This window comes from Mastigoproctus giganteus, chromosome 4 (genome assembly GCF_048544385.1).
Source record: "Mastigoproctus giganteus isolate SK-2022 chromosome 4, ASM4854438v1, whole genome shotgun sequence".
NCBI lineage: Eukaryota > Metazoa > Arthropoda > Arachnida > Uropygi > Thelyphonidae > Mastigoproctus > Mastigoproctus giganteus.
Genome location: NC_143578.1, coordinates 134156634 through 134184444, shown reverse-complemented (window position 1 = coordinate 134184444; position 27811 = coordinate 134156634). Strand labels below are relative to the sequence as shown.

General features: G+C 37.3%; 1 protein-coding gene across 4 annotated transcripts in view; it reads left to right on the top strand.

Moving 5' to 3' along the window:
* LOC150087077 (single-stranded DNA-binding protein 3-like) overlaps positions 1-27811 on the top strand; it is a 538273-nt gene that overhangs the window by 172582 nt on the left and 337880 nt on the right. For all 4 annotated transcript variants that reach the window (XM_090371800.1, XM_090371798.1, XM_090371799.1 and 1 more), the window contains exons 8-9: positions 11422-11493; positions 22275-22335. In XM_090371800.1, coding sequence (XP_090227926.1) covers positions 11422-11493; positions 22275-22335 — 133 coding nt within the window. The remainder of the gene's footprint in view (positions 1-11421; positions 11494-22274; positions 22336-27811) is intronic.

The window sequence follows — 27811 nt, the reverse complement described above, 5'->3', positions numbered from 1 at the left end:
TCCTTTGTGAATTGGGGTCACATTTGCACATCTCCAGTCTGTGGGTACCTCCCCTGAGTCCAAGGAAGCTCTCATAATTATGGCTAAGGGTTTGCTTACTTCCTTTGCTGCCTCCTTTAATATAACTGGATAGATCCCATCCACCCCGGGTGCCTTTCTTGTGTTTATCTTCAACAATTTCTCCTCCACTTTACTCTCAGTTATCACAAGATTCTCTATCTTACTGCTAGAGTTGAATACACCTCTGGCTTTCCCCTCGCTAAATAACTCGTCATGTGTGAATGTCGATGTAAAATATTCATTTAGTTTGTTTGCTACCTGAGCAGGATCGTCAACAGTTGACCCATCGATATCAAGTGAACCAATCTGATTCATCCCCTTCCTTCTATCGTTTACATAAGTAAAGAACTCTTTGCTGTTTTTCTTTGCATCCCTTGCCAAAGATTTCTCGTAATCTGCCTTCGCCTGCCTATCCTCCTTCGTAACTTGGTTACAGATCAACTTGTATCTATCATAGGCTTCTGTGTCACGTGTTAATTTGTATGTATCCCATGCATGTTTCTTCTCTGTCATATGCCTCATCAGTTCATCTGACATCCATTTAGGCCTAAACTTTGAACAATATTTCTTAGTTGGTATGTAAAGCCTAGTAGCTTCCAAGATAAGTTCTTTGAATGCTTCCCATTTTGCATTTGCTGTTGGTAACATCATCAGTTGGTCGCACTCTATAGAATTTAAATACTGTCTCAGTCCATCGTAGTCGCCTTTACGAAAGCAATAACCCTTCCCTTTACCCCTAATGGTAGTTACCTCTTTGAGTAAATCCCACTTCAGCACACTGTGATCACTGCCACCTAGTGGTTCCTCTATATGCAGATTCTTAATGCATGTAGAATCACTACTGATAATCAAATCAAGAATATTACTCCCTCTAGTTGCCTCCCGAACATGTTGATATAGATAACAATCAACCAATAAATCCATAAAAGCCTTGCTAGTGTGTGAGTGACCAGCCCCCAAATTCCAGTCAATATCTGGGAAATTAAAATCTCCCATTATAAGACTCTCTTATTTACCGGCCCACTCTATTTTCCCTGTACAGTTTCTTATTATACTCATCAAAGTCATTAGGCCTATAGCACACTCCTACTCTCAATTTTGATCTCCCAATGCTTATGTCACACCAAACTGACTCGACACTGCACTGTCCAGCGATGTCCACTGGCTTCACTTCCTTGGATTTTATGTATTTCTTAACTAATAGCATAACCCCTCCTCCCTTCCTATCCAGTCTATCCTTCTGTAGACGTTGTACTCCCCCAAATTCCAGTTCTGCATTCCTTATATCTGTGTGACACCACATCTCTGATATCCCAACAATATCTGCCTTTGATGTTTTGAGCAATACCTCAAATTCATCAAATTTATTCACTAAAACTCCTAGCATTGGTGTACACGCAAGTATACATGCACCTATTTCTATTCTTAGCTACCCTAACACAACCCATGTGTTTACTTGTACCGCAATGACTCCCAGCAGTCTCTGAAATATCCTGCATCTTGTTTTTCAGGCTTCTGCTCATTCCAATAGAAGCAGTGCAAGAATCTCTTTCACCTCTGCCAGTGGCTACTGTTAATCTATTCGTCTTTGTCTCCCTCCAAGCTAGCAGTTTTCCGACCCACCTAACACTGCCTCAATAGCATCAACAAATATTCACAAATCATCAGCAAAAGCAATTAGCAAATTGATGATGGTATATCAAGCTTAATGTCCAAGTTTGCAGACGATACGAAGGTTGGCAGGGTTGTCAAGGACACTACTGACACTATGCTACTGCAACAGGATCTGGAAAGGTTGAGCAGATGGGCTGAGAGGTAGCAAATGAAGTTTAACATTGACAAATGTAAAGTACTACATATGGGAAACAGCAACTCCAGAGCAACGTATCAACTCTGTGGTACTACACTGACAGTGGTAGAGAATGAAAGGGACCTGGGGGTGGTTGTGCAGGCAGATATGAAGTTCTCTGAGCAGTGCAGATGGGCTGCAAGAGTAGCTCATGGTGTATTGTCAATGATATATAGAAATTTTTCTAGCAGGGATAAGGAGGTGATTATTCCCTTGTATAAGGCAATGGTCAGAATGCACCTAGAGTACTGTATACAGGTCTGGAGGCCTCATTTCAAGAAGGATGTAGTGATGGTGGAACGAGTACAGAGAAGGGCAACAAGATTAGTGAATGGAACAAAGGGGTGCTCTTACGAAGAAAGGCTTAAGTTTTGCAAATTACAGTGTCTGGTGACTAGGCACCAGCGAGGGGATCTGATAGAGGTGTATAAAGCCTTGAATGGTTTGAGCATGCTCAATGCTGATGGGATTCTTCCTCTTGCTCAGAATAATCACCTGAGAGGGCATAAATTCAAATTGAGAAAAGACAGATGTAGGATAGACGTGAGAAAATTTGCCTTTAGCCACCGGGTGGTTGGTTGGTGGAATAGACTTCCATCCCTTGTCGTGGAATTTGATAGCCTAAATAAGTTTAAGGCTCAGCTGGACAGGTATTTCGAACGAACAGAGGGGTGAAGTGGAAGTGGTTATTTTTTTATTTATTTATTTATTTATTTATTATTTTTTTTTTTTTGGCTGATGCTGCATAAGCTTGCTTTCTTGCATCAAATGCCTGTGCTAATGCTAATTTGATTTTTAACTCCTGTAATGACAAATTAAGACTATTTCTATGCTATACTGCCTATATCTTCGTATAAATAATCTGAAACGAATGCATTAAGCAGTGGAAGTAATATTTCAGCATAACAACCAGTGCAACAAAAGTAGATATAGCAGTCGCCCCCCCCCCCTTATCCGCAGGGATACGTTCCAAGACCCCAGTGGATGCCTGAAACTGCGGATAGTACCAAGCCCTGTATTACTGTTTTTTCCTGTACATACATACCAATGATAAAGTTTAATTTATAAATTAGGCACAGTAAGAGATTAACGTCAGAAGGAGGATCATCAAGCCATGACGATGTCAATGGGTGGGGATCCTCGATAGTTAAAGGTTTTTTTGCCGAACACTTTTGGAAGAACATTATAATCTGAAGTTGTTGTCTCTTTCTTCTTAACTCACCAAAATGTTGCTGCAGAGGTTGTAATCCTTTGGTGATCATACGGGTGACTTTAATGCTGCGTTCCGTCCAAGAATCGTATTCCATAATTTTGTCCTTTAATGTCCGTGCAATTCGAAACACTTTGACAAATTTTGATAATGTCCACATTGTTAGTTTTTCTTCAGTTTCTTCTTCTTCATCTTCCTCTTTAGATGACTCAACAAGTTCTCCCAATTCCTCATTTGTTAACTCTTCTCGATTGCCTTCAAAATGTTCTTTCACTTCTTCATCAAGCATGTCGACAAATCCTTCTCCACCAACTTGTCTTGCTGCGTGATTGATTTTCCTAATGTCTCCATCAATCCCCAGAAACCCTTTAAAATCATTCACGACTTCACTCCATAAGTTCTTCTAGCAGGCATTTTCAGTTTACGGTTTTAATTTATCCATTGCAGCTTTGATGAATGTTATTGTGTCAGCTTAGAGGGGAACAGGTATCCTGGGTGTTATCAGACACTCAGTCTAAAACACTGATGGATCCAATATCTTTCTATTACAGAAGATTTAGGAGAAGTCCGGTTGGCCGGCCTGCCTCCCTAAAATCCACTCATGCACACCTTCTCAATGGTAAGCCCTGTTACATCACTTACGTGGCAACGAACGTGTAGAGTGGTTCTCTTCAAGATGCCTGGTCGGCGTGAAGAGGAAAAGACCAAACCCTCCAGATTATGACATCACAACAAAACAAATGGCCCTCAGTCCCCAGCAGCTTTCACTCCCCCTCTTATGGCAGCGAGAGGATCGGAGTGGAAGCAGAGGGTGCTAAGAATCTCTGGGTATGACCAGGCTGCCATGCACGGAAACTGAACTTGGCCTGTTACAACGTAAAATCACTCATCGGTGAAGACAGGATATTAGAGCTGGAAAAAGAATTAGAAAATGTGAAATGGAATATCATCTGTTTGGCTGAAACAAGAAGAAGAAATGAATCACTTAGACGTTTATCAAGTGGAAATCTGCTGTACATCAATGGAAACAGTAAAAGGAGTGAAGGTGGAGTTGGGTTTCTGGTCCATAAAGATTTAAAAAACAACATTTTGGAATTCAAAAGTACATCACCAAGGGTGTAGTAGTAGTAGTAGTGGCATGTGATGCAAGAAAGCAAATGTATGAGCTTATGCAGAATCAGCCAAATTTAAATTTATTCAACCTATCAACTTCCACAACGACAGATGGAAGTTTGTTCCAGCAATTAACCACCCGCTGGCTAAAGGCAAATTTCCGCACATCTATTCTACATCTGTCCTTTATTAATTTGAATTTATGCCCCCTTAGGTTCGTAATCTGAACAAGTGGAAGGATCCCATCAGAATTCAGCGTGCTGAACCCATTCAAGGCCTTATACACCTCAATCAGATCACCGCACAGGTGCCTAGTCTCCAGCCACTGCAATTTGCAGAACTTAAGCCTCTCTTGATAAGAGGATCCCTTCATTCCCTTCACCAATCTTGTTGCCCTTCTCTGTACACGCTCAAGTAAATCTACATCCTTCCTAAAATGAGGCCTCCAGACCTGTACGCAGTACTCAAGGCGTGGCCTGACCATTGCCTTATACAGAGGGATAATCACCTCCTTTTCCCTGCTAGCAAAATTCCTATATATCATTGACAAAACCCCATGACCTGTCCTGGCAGCCTGTCTGCATTGCTCAGAGAACTTCATATCTGCCTGCACAATTACTCCCAGGTCTTTTTCATTTTCTACCACCTTAAGTGTAGTACCACACAGTTGGTACGTTCTCTGGGGTTACTTCTACCCATATGCAGTACTTTGCATTTGTCAAGGTTAAACTTCAGTTGCCACTTCTTATCCCATCTGCCCAAATTATCTAGATCCTGTTGCAGTAGCACACTGCCATTACTGTCATTAACAACCCTGCCAACCTTTGTATCATCTGCAAACTTCGACACTAAGCCTGATATACCTTCATCAATATCATTGATAAATATACAGAACAACAGTGGACCCAACACCGAACCCTGTGGGACTCCACTAATAACATTAGTCCAAGAAGAGCAGCACCCATTGATTACCACCCTCTGTCTTCTCGCACTTAACCATCCTTTTATCCATTATAGCAACTTACCCTTAATACCATTCTGCTCCAGTTTGTACAGTCGTCTTCCATGCGCAACAGTGTCAAAAGCTTTCCTGAAATCCAAATATATGATATCAAAATTATTTTTTGCATCCAGTTCCTTTGTAACCACATCATAATATCCTATCAAATTTGTCAGACAAGACTTTCCCTTAACAAACCCATGCTGTGTCTGAATTATTGCTGCAGTCTTGTCTAGATGATCCTGCAATGCATCTTTAACCAGCGACTCCATTATTTTACCCGGAACAGAAGTTAAACTAACTGGTCTGTAATTACTCGTGTCACCCTTCAATCCCCCTTTGGGAATTAAGGATACATTTGCACATCTCCAGTCCGTGGGAACCTCCCCTGAGTCCAAGGATGCTCCCATAATTATGGCTAAGGGTTTGCTTAGTTGCTTTGCCACCTCCTTTAATATAACTGGATAGATCCCATCCATCCCAGGTGCTTTTCTTACGTTTAACTTCAACAGTTTCTCTTCCACTTTGCTCTCAGTTATTACAAAATCATTAAGTATCCTGCTACAATTTGTTAACCTTCTGCCATTTTCAAACCTTAATAATTCCTCACGTGTGAATGTATATGCAGAATACTCATTCAGTTTGTTTGCTATCTGAGCAGGATCATCAACAGTCGAACCATCGATGTCAAGTGGACCAATCAGATTCATCCCCTTCCTTTTAGAGTTTATATAAGTAAAGAAATCCTTGCTGTTTTTCTTAGCATCTTTTGCCAAGGATTTCTCGTAATCTCCCTTCGCCTGCCGAACCTCCTTTGTGACCTGATTACGGATTAACTTATATCTGCCATAGGCTTCTGAGTTGCTTGATAATTTATATGCATCCCATGCATTTTTCTTCTCTGTTACGAGTCTCATTAGTTCATTTGACAACCATTTAGGCCTAAACCTTGAACAATATTTCTTAATAGGTATGAAACTTTTAGTAGCATCCACGATTAATTCCTTGAATGCTTCCCACTTAGAATTTACTGTTGGTAACATTGTCAGTTGATCCCACTGTACAGAATTTAAAAACTGTCGTAGACCACTGTACTCGCCTTTACGGAAGCAAAAACCCTTTCCTTTAGACCTGATGGTAATTAAATCTTTAAGTAAATCCCACATCAGTACACTGTGATCACTGCCATCTAGTGGTTCTTTTATCTGCAAATTCCTAATACATGAATGATCATTGCTGATAACCAGATCAAGAGTATTACTTTCTCTGGTTCCCTCTCGAACATGCTGCTCCAGAAAACAATCATCCAATAAATCCACAAAAGTCTGACTAGTGTGTGAGTGCCCAACCCACAAGTTCCAATCAATATCTGGGAAGTTAAAATCCCCCATTATAAGACATTCCGATTTACTAGCCCACTCTATTTCTCTGTACAATTGTTCATTGTACTCATTCGAGTCATTAGGCCTATAGCACACTTCTACTCTTATTTTTGCTATAGTGTCAAGACTAATACTCAAGATTTCTAAGAGGTACAAGCTAAAGGTTATAACGATTTATGCACCAACATCGAGCCATGATGATGAAGAGGTTGAAGAAATGTACACCAAAATTGAGTCTTCTAGATGAGCAGAAAACCCACTACACTATTATTATGGGGGACTTCAATGCTAAGGTTGGAAAAAGACAAAACAGTGCAGAAAGGGGTACTATAGGAAATTTTGGAATTGGTGAAGAAATGAAAGAGATGAAAGCCTTGTGGAATTTGCAGAATCTCAAGGATTATCAGTAATGAACACTTTTTTTTCAAGAAAAGGGTGAACAGAAAGTGGACATGGAAGAGTCCAAATGGATTAACAACTAATGAAATCAACTTCATCCTCACTAACAGAAGATATATTGTGAACGATGTTACCGTGCTGAATAAGGTAAATGTTGGAAGTGATCACAGAATGGTAAGATGTAGTAGTAGTGGCATGTGATGCAAGAAAGCAAGTGTATGAACTTATGCAGCAGCCTTCCTAAAATGTACACTTGATATAGATAAAGGAAAGGAAAAAACTGACTCGAATAAAGAATACAAAGGTCTTTCAGATAACAGAAGAGGAGAAAAAGCAGTATGTACTGGAACTTAAGAACAAGTTTGAGCTTCTGCAGACTGCTCAGACCAAGATATCGACGAGGAATATTACAACTTTCTGAAAGTGATAAAGCCCAAGAAACCTATAGGGAAAAAGAAATCCAAAGAAGAAAAAATTAGTCAAGAAACACTTGCTATGATGAACCGAAGGTGAAAAATGAAGAGCAAGTTAAACACTGACAAGGAAAAAATTGAGTATACTGAGTTATGCAAGCCATTAGAAAGAGACTCAGAGAGGACATAAGAAGATTTAACACAAGAAAAGTAGAACAAGTATTAAGGGAAAACGAAGGATTTAAATCAGCAGCCATGAGCAGTAATACAGAAAGACAAATGATACTGAAGAATAGCGATGGTGTACTTATAAACAGCAGAGAAGGCATAATTCAAATAGCAGAAGACTACTATAGAGAATTATACAAAGAGCGAGGGAATGATGCCAGCAGTGGGGAAGATGGATTGCAAAGTAGCAACACATACGACATACCCAATATTCTTCCTGATGAGATAGAACATGCATTGAAGAAAATGAAGAATCAGAAAGCCCCGGGGGAAGATGAAGTTACTGTAGAGTTGTTAAAATTGAGAGGAAGAGACATAACACAAAAACTGGCAAGGCTCTTCACAAAGTGCATTAGAAAAGATGTGATGCCTAAGCAGTGGAATAATGCAGTCATAGTTTTGCTGCATAAGAAAGGAGATAAATTGGAAATTATAAACTTGTTAGACCAATTAGCTTGTTATCCCACATCTACAAGTTGTTCACAAGGGTCATTACTAACAGATTAGAAAGAATACTTGATGGGAATCAACTGAAAGAGCAACCTGGCTTTAGGACAGGATTCTCAACTATGGATCACCTTTATGTAATATCACAGCTAATGGAGAAAGCAAATGAATATTTACAACACCATTATGCCTGGCATTTTTGGATTATGAAAAGGCGTTTGACTCCATACAGCATAAGGCAATGTTTCGGGCACTAGAAAGACAAGGCATAGATTCCCCACATATTATGATTTTGAAGAAAATATATGAGAATGCTACCTCCTTTATTAGACTAGACAAAGAAAGTAGGAAATTTAAAATCGAGAAAGGAGTTTGACAAAGAGACACAATATCTCCAAAGCTGTTTACTGCTGCCCTTGAGGAAGCTTTCAGAAGATTAGACTGGTCGCAGAAAGGAGTCAATGTGAACGGAGAGTACCTAAACCATTTACGATTTGCAAATGACATTGTGGTCATAAGCCACGATCCCAAAGAATTAGAGGAAAATCTTAATCAGTTATGCACAGTTAGTAAGGATTTTGGACTAAAGAGAATATGGCTAAAACAGAAGTAATGATGAACAAGTATGCCATGGAAAGGGAAATAATGATTGAAGGAGCAGTAATTGAAAAGGTGGATTCATATACTTATCTGGGACAAGTTATTAGCTGTAATAATGATAAATGGCTGGAAGTCAAGAGAAGAATAAATTTTGTAAGGATAGTATTCAGGAAATATAGTCACATACTGAAGAGCAATATCCCAGTTTGTCTAAAACGTAAAATAATGAACCAATGTATACTCCCCACCATGACTTATGGAAGTGAAACTTGGGCACTCACCAAAAGAATGGAAGAGAAGCTGAGAACTACACAGCGAAGAATGGAACGAATTATATTGGGAATCCGACTGTTAGATGAGAAGAGAAACACATGGATTAGGCAGCAAACTCAATCAAGGACATTCTAATCAAAACTAAAGAACTAAAATGGTCTTGGGCAGGACACAGCTCGAAGGCATGATGACAGATGGACTAAGAAAATAACAGAATGGTACCCAAGAGGAGCTAGAAGAAAACCTGGAAGACAAAGGTGGAGATGGATAGATGAAATTCATGAGTTTGTGGGTAGTAAATGGATGGCCAGTGCTCAAAAGAGAAGGAACTGGAAAGTTGCTGGAGATTCCTTCATTCTGCAGTGGATTTAAAATGGCTGATGATGATGATGATTGTGTCAGCAATAGTGAATGATTTCCAGCACTGCATTATGCCTAGATTAGGGTCTGCATCAGTTGCTGATCGAATGCAATCAGATACCAGGCTGGTGTATGTGGCCTTGACAAACTGAATGATGCCCTGGTCAAGTGGTTGAAGCAGTGAGGTTCTATTTGGAGGTAAAAATACAACCTTGACATTTTCATTTTCATAGCAAACAGATTCAGGATGGCCAGGTGCATTGTCTATTATTAATAGGACTTTAAATTCCAACCCTTCCTCTTCCAAGTATTTTTTCACTTCTGCGATGAAGCATTGGTGGAACCATTCAATTAAACAAGATGACTGTCACCCACGCTTTCTGATTATGTTGCCAGAACACGGGCAGATAATTTTTGTTTTTGAGAGCACTTGGGTTCTTCTCTCTCTACACTACGCCTGGCTTTAGAAGCATAGTACCAGAGTTAATCTGTCCTTCCATGTTTTATGCCCTGGTGTCTCCTTTGCACTTTTATGAATGTCGGTTCTATTGGGTGTCTGATACCAGAAATGCCCAGTTTTGTCACAATTGAAGACTTGCTTCGGATGGTATCCTTTCTCCTTAATCAACTTCTTCAACTCTGCCTGAAATGTGGAAGCAGCTTCTTCATCGGCAGATGCAGCCTCTCCAGTAATTTTTATATTTTTCAGTCCAAATCTATTCCTGAATCAATGTAACCATCCCTTACTTGCAATAAATGGCTAGGTGTCACTTGTTCAGGGGATCCCTTGCTGAAGTCTTCGTATAGGCTCAATGCTTTCTGGAGCAACACATTGCCGTCAATTGGAACACATTTTCTGTTCATGTCGTCCACCCACAAATTTAATACCTTTTCCATCGTAACTATGCTCTTATTACGCACTGTGGCCGTAACTTTTGCAGTGCGACAGCAAAACTAGCACAAATTTCTTTTTCCTTCTTCACAATTTCACAGATAGAAGATTTGTTCTTACTGTAGATTTTATCAGTCTCAGCATACAATTTTTTTTCTTTCTTTATTAAGTTGAGAACTTTTTGCTTAAAGGAAGCACTTTACGGCTTCTCTTTGGCATATTTGAATTGTCTATGTCACTACTCTTGCACTTTGGGACCATTATTAAGTAAAATAAGGGTTACTTGAACACAAGCACTACAATACCACGACAGTCGATCTGATAACCAAGATGGCTGCTAAGTGACTGACTGGTGGATAGCGTATACTGCGTGGATACGCTGGACAAAGGGATGATTCATGTCCTGGGCAGGACAGTGTGAGATTTCATCACGCTACTCAGAACGGCGTGCAATTTAAAACTTATGAATTGTTTATTTCTGGAATTTTCCATTTAATATTTTCGGACCATGGTTGACTGTGGGTAACTGAAACCACGGATAAGGGGAACTACTATAGTGTAATATTTGGGGGAGGGTGGTGGTTCGGATAACTGACATTCGGATAATCAACTTTCTACTGTATTTACGCTGTGTACATAATTAAAATATATGTAAAATATGAAACACTATATACAATTAAAATTTAGAAGTGAAAAATGAAATAACATTTTATATACTAAAATAAAATGACAGAAGTTGTGGAATAGGGAGACAAAAATAATAGAAGACTGATATTTGAATTTTGCATTACACTAGTCTAGTTTGAGGGCTTTGTCAAAGCTTTCAGGCACTTCGATGCAAATAAGAAACATATCTCCTCTTCCTCCCATCTACAGAAGGAGTCATTGTTCCTTTTATACTTCTCTTTTCCAGACATTAAAAGATTTATACTGTTTTGAGCTGGAGTCCAGATTATGCCACTTTTACATTTCCATGTTAATGTGGCTTTTACTTAGATAGTTGAGCTAATTTGTTCAAACACTTCACTCTTATTTCATAGAATATTAGAGAATAGCAACGTTATATACTTATCAGTGAGTTACTTGCCAGAAATTAATTATTTATGCCAAAATAAAGAACCAAAATGGTTCTTTATATCCTGGAAAAAAGTATTAATTCCAATAATTATCTTTACTTTTTTTATTAATTTTCTAGTCCTTCATGTCTCCGAGGTATCCCGGTGGACCGAGACCTGGCGTTCGAATGCCACAGCAAGTAGAATTCAACGTAAGTTTTTACTCACTCTACTGCGATGGACACTATAGCACAATTTTAAAATTGATGTCTTTTAGCATAATTTTAAAATTCTGTTTCACTCTATTAAACTTCAAACATTTGTTTTCCATAATTAAGTAGATTATTTACTTCAGAATTAGCAAAAGGGGAATGCAGACCTAATTTAAAGAGATATGAAATGGCAACAGAATTATATTGGCTGTTAAACCTAAATGAAGGTGCAACTTGACAGAACGGATGCAATTTAAATTACAATATAATTGCAAATAATTCCCACAAGATATGATATAAGACAAATAAAGTCCTCATTAATTTTTAAAAAAAGTGATATAAAGAAAGACATAACAAAGGAACAGTTTCTAAAAGAACAAGCAAGAACAACACATAAAAATGTGGATAAGAAACTTAGAACAAAAAAGCAATTGTATCGTTCAAATAGAAGTCATGTGATGCTCTTCCTCTTAAAGTAGTGGAATTGCTACCATAAAAAATTTACAACTGTAAATTTACCAAGTTAGCACTAACCAATCTGAAATATATTAAATCCAAGTTAAAATTAAGCCCTTGCTATTTTTTGAATTTAATTAAATCCAAGTTTATGCTTAACCATATCCCCGTCCGTTGGGGTACGTACTAGCCCCAACTGGGTTCAGCAAGTTAATTCTATAATTTTTACTCTAATTACAGAGCTGAAACTCGCTATAGTTGGAGCCAGAACTGTTTTCTTGAATTTTCCCACTTAAATTTTCAAAACCTTCTATTGAATTTCACGCAAATGACAAAAATGTGACATCAAGTATGCAATTTTTTAGGCCTTTTCAATTAATTTTTTTACCCCCGCCCTAACCAGCCTAGAGCTTATGAAACCCGACACTTGATTCGTTTCTTGGTGTAAAGCGCGCGAATTTATTTTTACGGAGAGGAGCAGTTCTGATAAACAACTCCGCGTGAATACGAGCGAAGCTTGGGAGGTATATATCACGTTACCAGTACAAATACATCGAGACGGTAAGGGAGAAGTGTAAATAAACAAAAGACGAACAGGAGCTACTGTTTTTGACATAAGAAGCAATAAAGCCGTACAGTACCAATAACAGTTTATGGAAGGTGAACAGATCGTATATCCTATCTTCAACGTGTATTGCTCCTACGAACAGAAGATCAAGGAAATTCATCTGTTGGAAACGGGAAAAACTGGTGTAAAACTGATATTTCACTGCATTATACTGATATATCACAGATAACACTGCAATGCGCATTTGATAAAAAAAAAAAAAAAGTTCGCTTTATTGTAATTGTTTTTAGTAAACAATATCAGAACAGCAGTTTCCATCTTCTAACCAAATTTCGAGAAAATATTTCCACCCATAGCTGCGTTATAAACTTCTAAACTTCGAAACTGGTGCATCAGAAGAAAGAAAAACAAAATCATCCGCTATGAATTTCTTTCTTTCTTGAAATGTGTATTGTTCATATTTGTGAACTGCAATATTTGTAACAATACAAAGCTAACAGATTACAACTAACGGCTGCTCAAAAAGTATCGTTAGAAGATATTTGCTTGTTACGCTTTGATGTCATAATGTTAGAAAGTAAAAATGCGAAATATTGTTCTCTAAAACAATTGCAGTTTCGGCATCCTAGGATGAAGCTGACTTAGAGCTGCAATGCTGTTTTTTTTATTATTATTTATTTTTTGTTTTTGTATGGGCGGCTCCTAGAACAAAAGTTCATCTCGGCCTCGTTGCTCTGTTCAGTTTTTACGCATTGTCAGGGTAAGGCCATTGTGTGTCGTGAAAAAAAAAAAAAAAATCATCCCGCTTAGGAATATCCCATGTTGGATGAAGACAGATGAAAAGGAAGGCAAGAGAGAGAGAAAAAAATTTTTCATCCCACACTGGAGAAAGTGACAGGAAAGAAAAACTGTTTGTGAGCTTATGTGTGTGTTCTGTATTGTGATGTTGTATTTGGGCATTCTGGCTACCTGGAAGCAGCGATCACCTGGACGACTGCCTCCAGGTACTCGTCCCTAGCAGGAGGGCAAGATCTCCCCTACTAACTGCACGCCCTCCTCCCTGGGGAACTACTAGTAGTAGTAGTGGCATGTGATGCAAGAAAGCAAGTGTATGAGCTTATGCAGCATCAGCCAAAAAAAAAAGTTCCCAGGGAGGAAAGAAAAACTTGTATAAGATAAAGAGAGGGAAGGAGAAAAGAGGAGAAGCACTATCACGGCCCAGGGAAGCCCCAATCCAGGATGGATTGCTAGAATAACACAAGAAAAAAAAAATAATAATAATAATATAATAAATAATAATAAATAAAATAAATGAAAGTTAGCGCTCTAGACCTTTGACAATCTCTTGGCCTTCTGCCCACCAAAAGGGTATTTTTTATTTCTCTCTCTCTCTCTCTCTCTCTCTCTCTCTTTCTCTCCAGGGTCGGACTAGAAAGGGTGGACTCCCTCCCCTAAGGAGTTTTTTCCCCTCAAGTGAAAGAAGGGAATTGGAAATTTCATGAAAATGAACCCTGTTTTTCTTCATTCGGTGAACGGCTACTCTGTCAGCGCAAGAGAAGTGAAATTACATTTGCAGCTCAGAATGGAATTCAAACATTGAAACACATGACATTTTACGTTGAATTTTTCGGGCGTTGTGTGATAATGAAAATTCAGTTTTTCTCTGGAAATTTTTTGATGTTTTCAAATGCATATCAAGGAAATATTGAAGTATTCAATAACAATTACTTACAATTTCCCAATCCCTCACTACGAGTAACGGATTGTTCTCACAATCTGTTACTAGCTGCGCATTTTTTTTTTTTTTTTTTTTTTCGTTTGTACACCAGTGAGATGCATGTGAAGTTCCTTCGATATCAGTTTTCGAAGTTTATAACGCAGCTACGAATAGAAATACTTTCTTGAAATTTTGTAAGAAGATCAAATATACATCCATGAAACTGCTGTTCCGATTTAATCCTCTAGAAACAATTACAATAAAGCGAACTTTTTTTTTTTTTTTTTTTATGAAATGCGCATTGTAGTGATCAGTTTTACGACAGTTTTTTTCTTTCTGCTTCCAGTAGATGAATTTCCTTGATTTTTTTTTTAGTAGATAATACATATTGAAGAAAGGAAATGCAATATTTTAGTTTTTCAAAACCAATTCGTTGCAATTCTTTCGTACAACAATTACGAAAAGCAATAAAGCTACTGTTGTGAGTGAGCCATGCAAATTAGTGTTCGCAAGTAATGATGCTCAACTGTTTGTTTTCCACGAAAGTTGTTTACAGTTTCATTTTCTCCTTGGATCACCTTGGTAACGCTAATGACGTAAGCTTGACCAGTCAATTATCTCTCTGCGTGCGTTGATTCGTTTTAGCCAGAGGCACCGAGCTGACGCGCGAATTTTGAACTAATGAAGTAACGCGTTTTATTTTCAAAGCTTGGATCTTGTTTTGCCGACATCAAAATTTAATAAATTGAAATGTGATCGTACATTTTTGCTGTTTTAGAGTGAATTAATAGTTTTTGCTGAGCGCTAAAGGTAGGAAATCAAAGAATATACTTCTGTTTATGTATATTGAGAGTTTCAATTTGGAAAATTGAGTAGAAATTATGAAAATTATTAGTTTTCTTCGGGGGGAGTAACTTTCGAGTTAGGGTTAAAAATTAGACAAAAACAGGGCGGACCAGGCTCGGGTTAATATATTGAGAAACATTTTTAATGTTGCAATTAATAAAATTAACAGGGATGCTGCTTTTTATCAATTTAGTACAAAGGTGACAAACTTTTGTAAATAATATTTGACTGCTACTTAAGTTGGCAAGTCTAATAATCTGTGTACAGATAATATTTTTGTGCACTTTAATGGAAATATTAGAATTCCAGTTGGTAAGGTAAATAATACTAAAATTCAATTTGCTTCTTTTATCAAATAATTCCAGATTATGAAGATGAGGTGGACTATTTAGGGTAATGCTGGGATCAAGAAAATTAGCACACTGATTACCAGTATTTGCTTTGTTTAAGATGAGTTCATTCGGGTATATGTTCAAAATTTACATTCAAAATAAGAATATCATTTACATAGCAAAAAGCTAAAAAATTACAATATGGGTTGTTAGAAGCATATAATTCTTCATAATAATGTAGGAAAAAATTACAAACTAAGCTAGAATTTTGCGAACCCATGGGTACTCCAATAGTTTGTCTGTATGTATGCTTGCTGTCAAAAATGAAATTATTAAGAAAACATTATATATAATTACAGTAATTATATATATTTCTATATATATAATTGATGCGATATGATGCTATTGAGGCAATGTAAGGTGGGTCAGAAAACTGCTAGCTTGGGGGGGATACACAGACTAAAAGGTTAACAGTGTCTGCAGGAAGAGGCAAAAGTAATTCTTGCACCGCTTCTATTAGAATGAGCAGCAGCAGCTTGGAAAGCAAGGTAATGGAGATTTCCAGGACTGCTGGGAGTCATAGTGGAATAAGTACACGGGCTGTGTTAGGGTGACTAAGAGTAGACACAGGTGCATGTATACTTGCATGTACACCAATGCTAGGAGTATAGTTAATAAATTTGATGAGCTTGAAGTGCTAGTCAAGACATCAAAGTCAGGTATTGTTGGGATATCAGAGACATGGTGTTACACCGATATAAGCAGTGCAGAATTGGAATTTGGGAGTACAGTGTGTGCAGGAAGAATAGACAGGACAGGAAGGGAGGAGGGGTTATTCTCTTAGTTAAGAAACACACAAAGTTTAAGGAAGTGCATCCAATTGATGTTGGTGGACAATGCAATGTTGAGTCTGTTTGTTGTGACATAAGCACTGGGAAAGGAAAAATGAGAGTAGGTGTGTGTTATAGGCCTAATGAATCTGATGAGTATAATGAGCAATTATGCAGAGAAATAGTGTGCCAGTAAATCAGAATGTCTTATAATGGGGGATTTTAACCTTCCAGATATTGACTGGAACACGTGGATTGGTCACTCCGCACATTAGCAAGACTTTTGTGGATTTATTGGATGACTGGTTTTCTACAGCAACATGTTCGAGAGGCAACCAGAGGGAGTAATACTCTTGATGTGATTATTCATGCATTAAGAATTTGCAGATAAAGGAACCACTGGGTGACAGTGATCACAATGTACTGATGTGAGAATTACTTAAAGATGTAACTACCATAAAGGCTAAAGGGAAGGGCTTTTGCTTTCGTAAAGGTGACTACAGAGGTCTTAGACAGTTTCTAAATTCTGTACAGTGGGATCTACTGACGATGTTACGAATGTTGAATTCTAAATGGAAAGCCTTCGGGGTCTTAATTTTGGAGGTTACTAGTCTTTTCATTTCAACGAAGAAAAATTTTTAAAGGTTTAAGCCTAATATGGATGTCAGGTGAATTAATGAGGCTCTTGGCAGAGAAGAAGAATGTATGGGATGCATACATTAACTTTACTGTCATATAAAGTATCAGGTGACACAGAAGCCTACGGTAGATATAAACTCGTCTGTAATCAAGTCACAAAGGCAGATTACGAGAAATCTTTGGCAAAGGATGCAAAGAAAAACAGCAAAAAATAAGAGTTCTTTACTTATGTAAACCCTAGAAGGAAAGGGATGAATCAAATTGGACCACTTAACATAGATGGGATGACTATTGATGATCATCATGATCAGGTAGCTGATAAACTGAATGAGTATTTTGCATCTACATTCACACATGGGAGTTATTCAATGAGGGAAGTGCCAGAAGTTTATCAGATGCTAACAGGGAGCTAAGTGATTTTGTAATAACTGAGAGCAAAGTGGAGGAGAAATTGATAAAGTTAAATGTAAGGAAGGCACCTGGGGTGGATGGGATCTATCCAATTATATTAAAGGAGGCAGAAAGGAAGTAAGCAAAACCCTAGCCATAATTATGAGAGCTTCCTTGGACTCAGGGGAGGTTGCAAATGTATCACCAATTCACAAAGGGGGTTCAAAATGTGACACAAGTAACTATAGACCTGTGTAACTTGTGTTCCAGGGAAAATAATATAAACACTGTTTAAAAGAAGCATTGCAGGATCATCTACACATGACTGCAGTAATACTTGAGACATAGCATGGGTTTGTTAGAGGGAGGTCTTGTCTGACCAATTTGATTGGATACTATACTGTGGTCACAAAGGAACTGAATGCCAAAAATAATTTTCATGTCATATACTTGGATTTCAAGAAAGCTTTTGATACTGTTGCACATAGAAGACTGCTGTGCAAATTTGAGAGGTATGATATTAAGGGTAAGTTGCTACAATGGATAAAGGGATGGTTAAGTGGGAGACAACAGAGTGGTATTCAATGGACACTGCTCTTTCCGGACAAATGTTATTAGTGGAGTTCCCCGGGGTTCGGTGTTGGGCCCATTATTGTTTTGTATATTTATCAATGATATTAATGAAGATATATCCGGTTTAATGTCCAAATTTGCAGATGATACAATGGTTGGCAGAGTCAGTAAAGACAGTATGCTACTCCAACTGGATCTAGATAAGTTGGGAAAGGATCTAGATAAGTTGAGCTGAGAAGTGGCAACTGAAGTTTAACATTGACAAATACAAAGTACTGCATATGGGTAGCTATAACCGAAGAGAAACGTAACAACTGTTTGGTACTACACTTAGGGAAGTTGTAAGTGAAAAAGACCTGAGGGTAATTGTGCAGTCAAATAATGAAGTTCACTGAGCACTGCAGCCGGGCTGGCAGATCATGGAGTCTTGTCAATGATATATAGGAATTTTGCTAGCAGAGACAGGGAGGTGATTTTCCCTTTATACAAGACAATGGTCAGGCCCCACCTAGAGTACTGTGTACAGGTCTGGAGGCCTCAGTTTAGGAAGGATGTAGAGTTACTAGAATGAGTACAAAGAAGGGCAACAAAATTAGTGAGGGGAACAAGGAGGTGCTCTTACCAAGAAAGGCTTAAGTTCTGCAAATTGCAGTGCCTGGAGAGTAGGTACCTGCAAGGTGATCTGATTGAGGTGTATAAGACCTTGAATGGGTTGAGCAAGCTGAATGCTGATGGGATTCTTCCTCTTGCTCAGATTAAGAACCTCAGGGGAACAGTTTCAAATTGAGGAAAGACCATTGTAGAATAGATGTGTGGAAATTTGCATTTAGCCAGTGGGTAGTTGATTGGTGGAACAGACTTCCATCTTTTGTTGTGGAAGTTGATAGCCTAAATAAATTTAAGACCGAGCTGGACAGGCATTTAGAATGAATGGAGGGGTGGGTGAAATGGGATTTTTTTTTTTTTTTTTTTTTAGGCCGATGCTACATAAGCTTACTTTCTTGCATCATATGTCTCTGTTAATGCTAATATAAGATACACCATAGTTAACCCATAAAATTAAACTACATATGTAGTGTAAAGGCATTGTTTTAATCATAACTGTGGTGTATCTACACTAATATTATATAGTTAATTTAAACCTATATGGAATTGTGCATTGTGCATTTAGTCTTTAAATACAATATCATTCTGTTCACCATTTGGCATCTCTCATATTGTGGAATTAACTTCACAACTGTTGATGGCATGTTTTCATTATCAGGGTACCTACCTACTCACCGATGATAGGCCAACAAGTCTTGAAACTGTGTTGTCTAGGTGGTGGGTGCTCACTGAGAATAAGTAACAGTAGTCTTCTCTACTAGAGAGGCGTTACTTAATCGAAGTAGTGCAATGCCTGATACCTTGTTGTGTAGGCAGCCACAATATGAGATATAATTAAAATGATGTATTTATACTACGTACATAATTTAATTTTATGGGTTAACTACGGTGTATCTACACCAATATTATATAGTTAATTTAAAGTTGATAGCCTAAATAAATTTAAGGCTGAACTGGACACGCATTTGGAACGAATGGAGGGTTTTTTTTTTTTTTGGCTGATTCTGCATAAGCTTGCTTTCTTGCATTGTATGCCTATGCTAATTAAGCCTGATATGCCTTCATCAATATCATTAATAAATACAGAGAACAACAGTGGACCTAACACTAAACCCTGGGAGACTCCACTAATAAGATTAATCCACAAAGATTAGTCCATTGATTACCACTCTGTCACAACCACCCTTTATCCATAGCAGCAATTTGCCTCCAGTGCCACACTGCTCCAATTTGTACAGCAGTCTTTCATATGCAAGAGTATCAGAAGCCTTTCTAAGATCTAAGAATATGATATCAAAATTATTCTTTGCATCCAGTTCCTTTGTGACCACGTCATAGTATCCAATCAAATTGGTCAGACAATACTTCCCCTTAACAAACTCATGCTCTGTCTGAACTATAACTGAAGTCTTGTATAGACTTTCCTGCAGTGCTTCTTTGACCAGTGCCTCCATTAATTTCCCATTAATGGCAGCACGGGTCATTAATTTAGCTCACTGCCAAAGTTTAATACACCTCTGACATTCCCTTCCTTGAATAACTTCCCATGTGAAATGTAGACAAAATACTCATTCAGTTTGCTAGCTACCTGAGCAAGGTCATGAACAGTTGAACCATTGATATCAAGTGGACCAATCTGATTCATCCCCCTCCTTCTAGAGTTTACATAATTAAAAGAACTCTTTGTTGTTTTTCTTTGCATCCTTTGCCAAAGATTTCTCGTAATCTGCCTGACGGCCTTTGTGACTTGATTACAAACCAACTTATACCTACCATTGTTTTCTGTGTCACCTGTTAATTTTATATCATATGTATATGTATCCCATGCATGTTTTTTTTCTCTGCCACATGTCTCATTAGTTCAACATCCATTTAGGCCTAAACCTTGAACAATATTTCTTAGGTGGTATGAAAAGCCTAGTAGCTTCCAAGATTAATTCTTTGAATGCTTTCTGTTTAGAATTTGCTGTTGGTAACGTGATCAGTTGGTCAAACTGTATAGAATTTAAAAACTATCTCAGACCACTATAGCCACCTTTACGAAAGCATAAACCATTTTTATTCCTGATAGTAGTTATCTCTTTGACTAAATCCCACTTCAGCACACTGTGATCACTGCCACCTAGTAGTTCCTTTATCTGCAGATTCTTAATGCATGAAGAATCATTACTGATAATCCGATCAAGAGTATTATTCCCTCTAGTTGCCTCCCGAACATGCTGTGTAGAAAACAATCATTCAATAAATCCACAAAAGCCGTGCTAGTGTGTGATTGTTTTCTTCAGCAGCATGTTTGGGAGGCAACTAGAGGGAGTAATACTGTTGATCTGATTATCAGTAGCGATTCTTCATGCATTAAGAATAACTTAATGAACTATTTAGGAATTCGTTACAACATGGAGAATTTTTATTGACTCATCAAAGAGGAGTCTCAAAGGTGTGTTCCTCTGCAATGGAAATAAATATTGTTCTATTCTAGTAGTTCTCTCTGTGCTATTAGAAACATATGAGAACTTGAATAAGTTTTTGACAAATATTACGTAAGAACAGCATGGTTGGTTGGTCATTGCTGACTTTCAATTGAAGGACATGTTACTTGGACAGCAATCTGGCTACAACAAAATTTTAGCTTTTTTGTGTGGATGGGAGAGTCGAGTAAGGAGTAAGCACTGGAATTTCAAGGTCTGGCCGAAGAGGAGCAGTTTGTTCCTGGATCAAAGAACATAGTTTGTAGACCACTAGTAGACCCCAAAACTGTCTTCTTTCCACATCAAACTGGGTTTGACGAAAAAGTTTGTGAAAGCTTTACCTCAGGAAGGTCCGTGCTTCAACTACCTTTGTATTAAATTCCCATTGATCACCCAGCAAAAGCTAAAGCAAGGTATTTTTGTTTGACCTCAAATTTGCAAACCGTTGAGGGACTGAGATTTTGAGGGAACTATGAATAAAAGAGAAAAACAGGTATGCATTAGCTTCGGGGCTGTTGTTGAGAACTTCTTAGGTAACAACAAGGATCCAGACTACAAGAATATAGATGAAGATATATTAGCAAACTTGAAGAAGCTGGGCTGCAACATGAGTGTCAGGGTACATTTTTTACACTCTCATATTGACTAATTCCCAGAAAATCTAGGAAGTTTTAATGAAAAACAGGGCATGAAGTTTCACCAGTCATTATAAAGACATGGAGATGAGTTACCAGGAGAGGTGGAATGTACACATGTTGGCTGCCTATTGCTGGATGCTGAATAGGGACTATAAAGTAGAAGATCTACAAGAAAATCAAAGAAACAAAAATTTTAAAATGAGAGGTCAGTGTTTACTGGAAATTTTACCACATGCCCTTTTTAATAGTGTTTTCATCTATCCAGTCGCAACCGACTTTCAGAGACTTTATGGATGAAATGCCTTCATGCTGTCCGGTCTTCAACAGATTTTTTCAAGTCCTTCATGCTCATGCCAGTGTCGCTCTTGATGGTGTCGAGTCAACATGTTCTTTGCCAACATCTTCTCCTTGTTCCACTGACCTTTTTTAGCATTATCGATTTATTCTTGAGCTTGTTCATAAAGTTTTCCAGTGAAGAATACTGGATTATGTCACCATGTCTTTTTCCATTATTTAGATAGAAAGGCCATTTTTGAAATCGGCATTAGAAAATGATTCAGAAATACTTTTCTGAGAAAACATCAGTGAATTTTTTTTAAAAATGCAAAATAGTGTAATCAACAAACCTTAAACACTAAAAGGAGGGAGAAGAGCATTATTTTATATGTTTAAATATTTTTAAAATAATAACAAACTTATTTCATCCTTTTATTCACAGCCTCCTGGTGCTGTACCTGGCCAACCGATGATGCCAAACAGTATGGACCCAACGAGGCAAGGTAAGCTTAATTCAAGTAAGACTGAACAGAATCAGCTTTTCTTTACTATTACCTCAGATAGTGATGAGAATTTGTGAGATCTGCATCATGAAACTGATATGCTGCATACATAAACTCTAATTGTAACGAATTATTTTTGTCGCTAACCATTCCATGTTAGGTTGATTATGGCTGTTGATAAAATCTATTTTGTTCATATTATTAATAATGGAGATACCGTATTTCCCCATGTATAAGACTCTCCCATGTATAAGACGCACCTTAATTTTGGGGCCCGAAATTTGAAAAAAAAATGTATTACATAAAGTTATTGAACTCAAGTTTTATTCATCATAAAATTCATACAACTCCTCATCACTGTCAAAACTCCCATCCATTACCTTGTCCTCATCTGTGTCTGATGACGAATCACTGTCTTCATATATTGCCTCGTCCTTAGTTCCATCTATGGCATTTGAAATGCCACACTTCTTAAATAACTTGACAACGATCTCAATCTTGATATTATCCCAGGATCTTTTCACCCAGGTACAAATTTCTCCTATAGTTGGTTTCTTCACTCTTCCTGCTGGTGGCAAATTGTCCCCAGAAGACTTCATCCATTGGTTCCATTCGTCTCTCATGTCAGCTTTGAAGGGTTTATTAATGCTGACATCAAGTGGTTGGAGCTGGGATGTCAAGCCTCCAGGTATGACGGCAAGTTTTGTTTTTTGCTCTGCAGCAATCTTATTTGTGTTTTTTGTTATGTGTGCTCTGAACTGATCAAGCACCAATAGGGCAGGTTTGCGTGAGAGCCCACCTGGTCTCCTTCTCCAAACTTTCTCAAACCAGATCTTCATCCCATCCTGATCCATCCAACCCTTGTCATGAATGTGGACAGTCACTCCTCGAGGAATGTCTTCTTTTGGCATTGTTTTGCGTTTGAAAATCAGCATAGGAGGCAGCTTGGTTCCGTCGGCACAACAAGCTAGAACAACTGTATAATGGCTCTTTTCATGTCCACTTGTCTTCACAGTTACAGTTTTCACCCCCTTCTTATCAACAGTTCTGTTACTTGGGCGTCCATATTTGCAATCTGTCCCAACTCAAACTGATGTGTCTTCCGACATTGAATGACAAAACGATGAAATTCACCTTCTGCTCATAGCTTTCAGGCATCTTTTGGGCAAGTCTGGTGCGTGTACACATGCTTAGTCCATTCCGTTTCATGAACCTGAAGTACCAATTGTATCCTCCTTTGAAATCAGTAACTTCTTTTTCGTCAGCAATTCTTCTTGCCTCATGCTGAACCATCTTTGTGGACACAGGAATTCCAATTGCCCTTTGCTGTTCAATCCATATCTTCAATTCCCTCTCTAAATCAGGCCATTTTGCTGATTTGCCTCTCATGGCCTTCTTCTGCCGTGGCGTTTTCAGTGGGGTTTCTTCTTCCTGTAGCCAGTCTCGGATTGGTTTCTCAGTTGGAGGAGGACCAAACTTATGTTCAGCAGCACGATTTCCATTCACTTTTGTAAATTGGATCACTTTTATCTTGAATTCAGCACTGTACGAAAATCTTTTCTGTGCCATTTCTGGGCAGAACATGGCAAAACGTAACCTAATATACCAGTAACAAGTGTGAAACAATGAGTGCAAAGACAGCAAGCGCAAAAAAAGCGGAAAATTCAAGTAAAAAAATCTACAACCACTGTATAAGAAGCACTCAGTTTTTAGACCCCAAATTTTTCAAAAAAGGGTGTGTCTTATATATGGGGAAATATGGTACTTTGTTTCTCGTGTTTACAGAACTCTCCTTAATGGTCCTTTGAATCCTGAATTAATATTTCCAGTTTGCTTTCTGAATAACAGTTCTTACTCTGTTGCATGATCGTTGGAGAAGCGAAAAATTACAGCACACCACTGATGTAGTTTTTCCTTCTCTTCCATTGGAAGTGGGGATATTCTTATATCACACGATCAGACATGAGAATTGTTGCTCTCTAGAATGTTTGATACATCAATCAAGTTCTAATGCTCTGGTTCTTTCAATAGTTGATATGGCTTATTACATATATTTTTACAAGTAAACTGGTAGATTGAATTCTCAGGTGTTTTTTTTTTTTTTTTTGTAATTTCTCAAGGATTAAAAACTTTAAATTATTTTTGAGAATTATGGTGGAAAAAATATGCATTGAAATTGAACAACAAAATATACATTTTTATTATTTATTTTTATGTTTAAAACTTAAAAATAACTTATTTTGCCACTACATTTTTCACATATAAATAACAGAAAAAAACCTTTAAAGGTAAAAAATATTAATATTAAAATAACATATAAAGCATTTAGGGCATAAGCCTCAAGCTATGGAAAAGTCTAGACTATGTATAAGTATAGTGCAAAGGCATCAATAATACATAGCCAAATCTGAATGAACCGAATATTAGCAAAGCGTTATACTTCATAGCTGTTTTGCCATCATTGCATCACTCGGGTACCTACCCACCCACCAAAGAAGGGCCAAATAGCCCTGAAACGGTGCTGTCTGGGTGGTGGTGGTGGTGGTATCCATCTGAGAATAAGTAACATTAGTCTTCTCCTCAGGTGAAGTGTTACTTGTTTGAAGTAGTGCAATATCATGGCAAATCGTTGTGAAGGTATTCACAATATGAGATATAACTTAAAATGATGCCGCTTTGCTGATAATCTGTTCATTCAGATTTGGCTATGTATTATTATTGTCTTTTCACTATACTTATACATATTAAAATAACAATAAAACAAACAGAACAAAGCAAAGTTTTAACTAAGAGATGTTATATACAGTATATTGTTGCAATTTGTGGCATGACATTATTTTTATTTATTTTTTATTTTATTTTATTGTTGTTAAATGACTTTTAAAAAAAAACATGGGCATCAATGAATGATTTTCCCAATAATCCCATTCTCCTTTGCACTGCCAGCATATAAAAAATTTCTTTCATTTTCAGTGGAAGTGTTTTTGTTTCTAAAGTACTCTTTAGTGATTGTAAATTTAATATTATTCCAAGTGCTTTTTAAATATATCCTTTGATAACAAACCTGATTGATTTTAGAACTGATTGTCCTAGGATCCCTCCCCCCTTTTGTGGAGAACATTTTTTTGAACTTTTATTCTCTGTAGTGATACCTGTCTTGAGAGCATCTACCCATGGTTACACTGAAGTGTAGCCAACTTACAGAAAATTTCTCATTTTTGTGCTTATTAAATTACTGCAGACTTAACTGTTATTGTGGTTTTTTGTCATCACGTTAAACTTTTTTTGAAGCATTTTTTTTTGATCCCATTGCTACTAGGGAAGTTGCATACCTAATGTGAAATAAGTGGATCTGAAATGAATGAGGAAAAAGATGCAGTAAACTTTTAATGATAAATCAAAAAGTACAGATACAGTATAATAATCTGAAGACTAACAAAATGTACTATTTGGCGGGCCATTAACTGTACAGTGTAATATAAAATTTGTACAAAGTTTTTCTGAACTGAGATTCGCCAATCTCAAAATCTTCATTTACAGTAACCATTGATTTTAGTCTCTTTTATTATTATCTTAGCATCAACTCACTGTGTTTCAATATCATTATATATAAATTAAAAAGATCCATGAATTGAAATTGGCAGGCTGAAGGGTACTTAATTTTTACACATAGTAGAACATCTTTGTAGGCTGGCATGTTCTTCATGCACTGTGCCTTTTATAATAATCTTGTTGTCATTCTCATCACACAATTCTTGGTTGGAAGGAGTCCTTCACTATCCTGAAAAATTTATTGAATGTATTTTCATCATTCATAAATATGCAAAAATTTCATTATGCATAAATTCACGTAATTATGGAATGTATTCAGTTTGTGGACAGTGCCAGTGATGTATTTTCTGGCTTGTTAATAGAAATCACATCCTTCTGACTATTCAATGGAGGAGAACTAATCACTTAAGCTAGATGTGTGTTTTTCTCTAATCACCTTATATTGGTGATGGAAACTTGCGAGTTGAAAGTACTTCAATAGTTTCTTGTGAAATTTCCACCAAATTGTATTTAGTGCTAATACTGATTTGTTAAATTCAGATTTTGTAACAGGCTCTAACAACTCATCTAGTGGTTGAACTTTAGATTTTGGAGCCAGTAGAAGGGATTTCATTGTTACTTTTTTCCCAAAGATTTACTGGTAGCATTACCGGAAAGCAGCAGAATCTCAAGATTTTCTTCTTCACCTGCTGGTTTAAGGTTGTAAACCATTCTTCAGATATTATAGTAATGCATTACTTTTTATTGGAACATTGGGTAAACTCTGTATTCACGGTGTTCCTTAAATATGCAAGGTTTTGCAGCATTTTTAGTCACTAAATAAAGTTGGCAGATCCATTGCCTGATTGTGTCTTATAGAAACTCGGCATTTTCACACTTGGCAACACGTTTATACAATATCATAAAACCCTTTAGACAGATGATAAAATTCAGGATTAAAAACTACAACACATTATTTAATACTCTTAAAGATTGCAAGATCGGCGGTAATGATAAGTTGATTTTGTTAGATGTCACTTCTTTGTACATGAATGCTAATGTTGAATATGCACTTGATATAGTTTGGGAGTTATTAAATAATAATACCATTGTAGTTAATCATACCAAATTGCCAAAAAAAAGAAAATTTCTATTTAATTAAGCTTCTGATTGATTGCAGCTAATTATATTACCTTTCAGGCAAGATATATAAACAAATTTTGGTTCTACCAATGGGTCTAAGCCTCAGCAGCCTAATATCAGAGATTTATCTTGGTAACATAGAACACATACACTTAAGGGCATTTCTTCCCTGTATTACTTATTATGGGAGGTATCTGGACGATGTGCGCATAGTTACCGATGATTGCACCACAGTATGTTTCTTCACTATAATAGTTGCAGCTGTAAAAATAGGTGTGCGGAAGTTTTCCTTTAGCCGAGTAGTTGATTGCTGGAACAGACTTCCATCTGTTGTTGTGGAAGTTGATAGCTTAAATAAATTTAAAGCTGAACTAGACAAACATTTGAAGTGACTGGATGGGTGAAATTGGAAGGGTTGTTTTTTTTTTTTTTTTTTTTTTGTCTGATGCTGTATAAGCTTGCTTTCTTGCATCATATGCCTCAGCTAATGCTAATACTCAACCAATTTATTAACACTTATAAATATTCCACAACTGAACCCACTTTAGACTCAGATACTCAGGTATTAACCAAAAGTTTTTAAATATCCTCTCACCACTATTGACCAAATCAAATTACAAGCAAAAAACAGGTCACAGAATAACACTCTAATTATTAGAACCAATAATAAAAAATACTTTATTTCCATTCCGTAAATTGAACAATGGCACAAAAAACATAGTAGACTCTAAAGATACAGAATTTAAAATTGTAGCAAGACCAGTGCAGAAACTATTCTGAAAAATTGCAGTCCTTCCTTCTT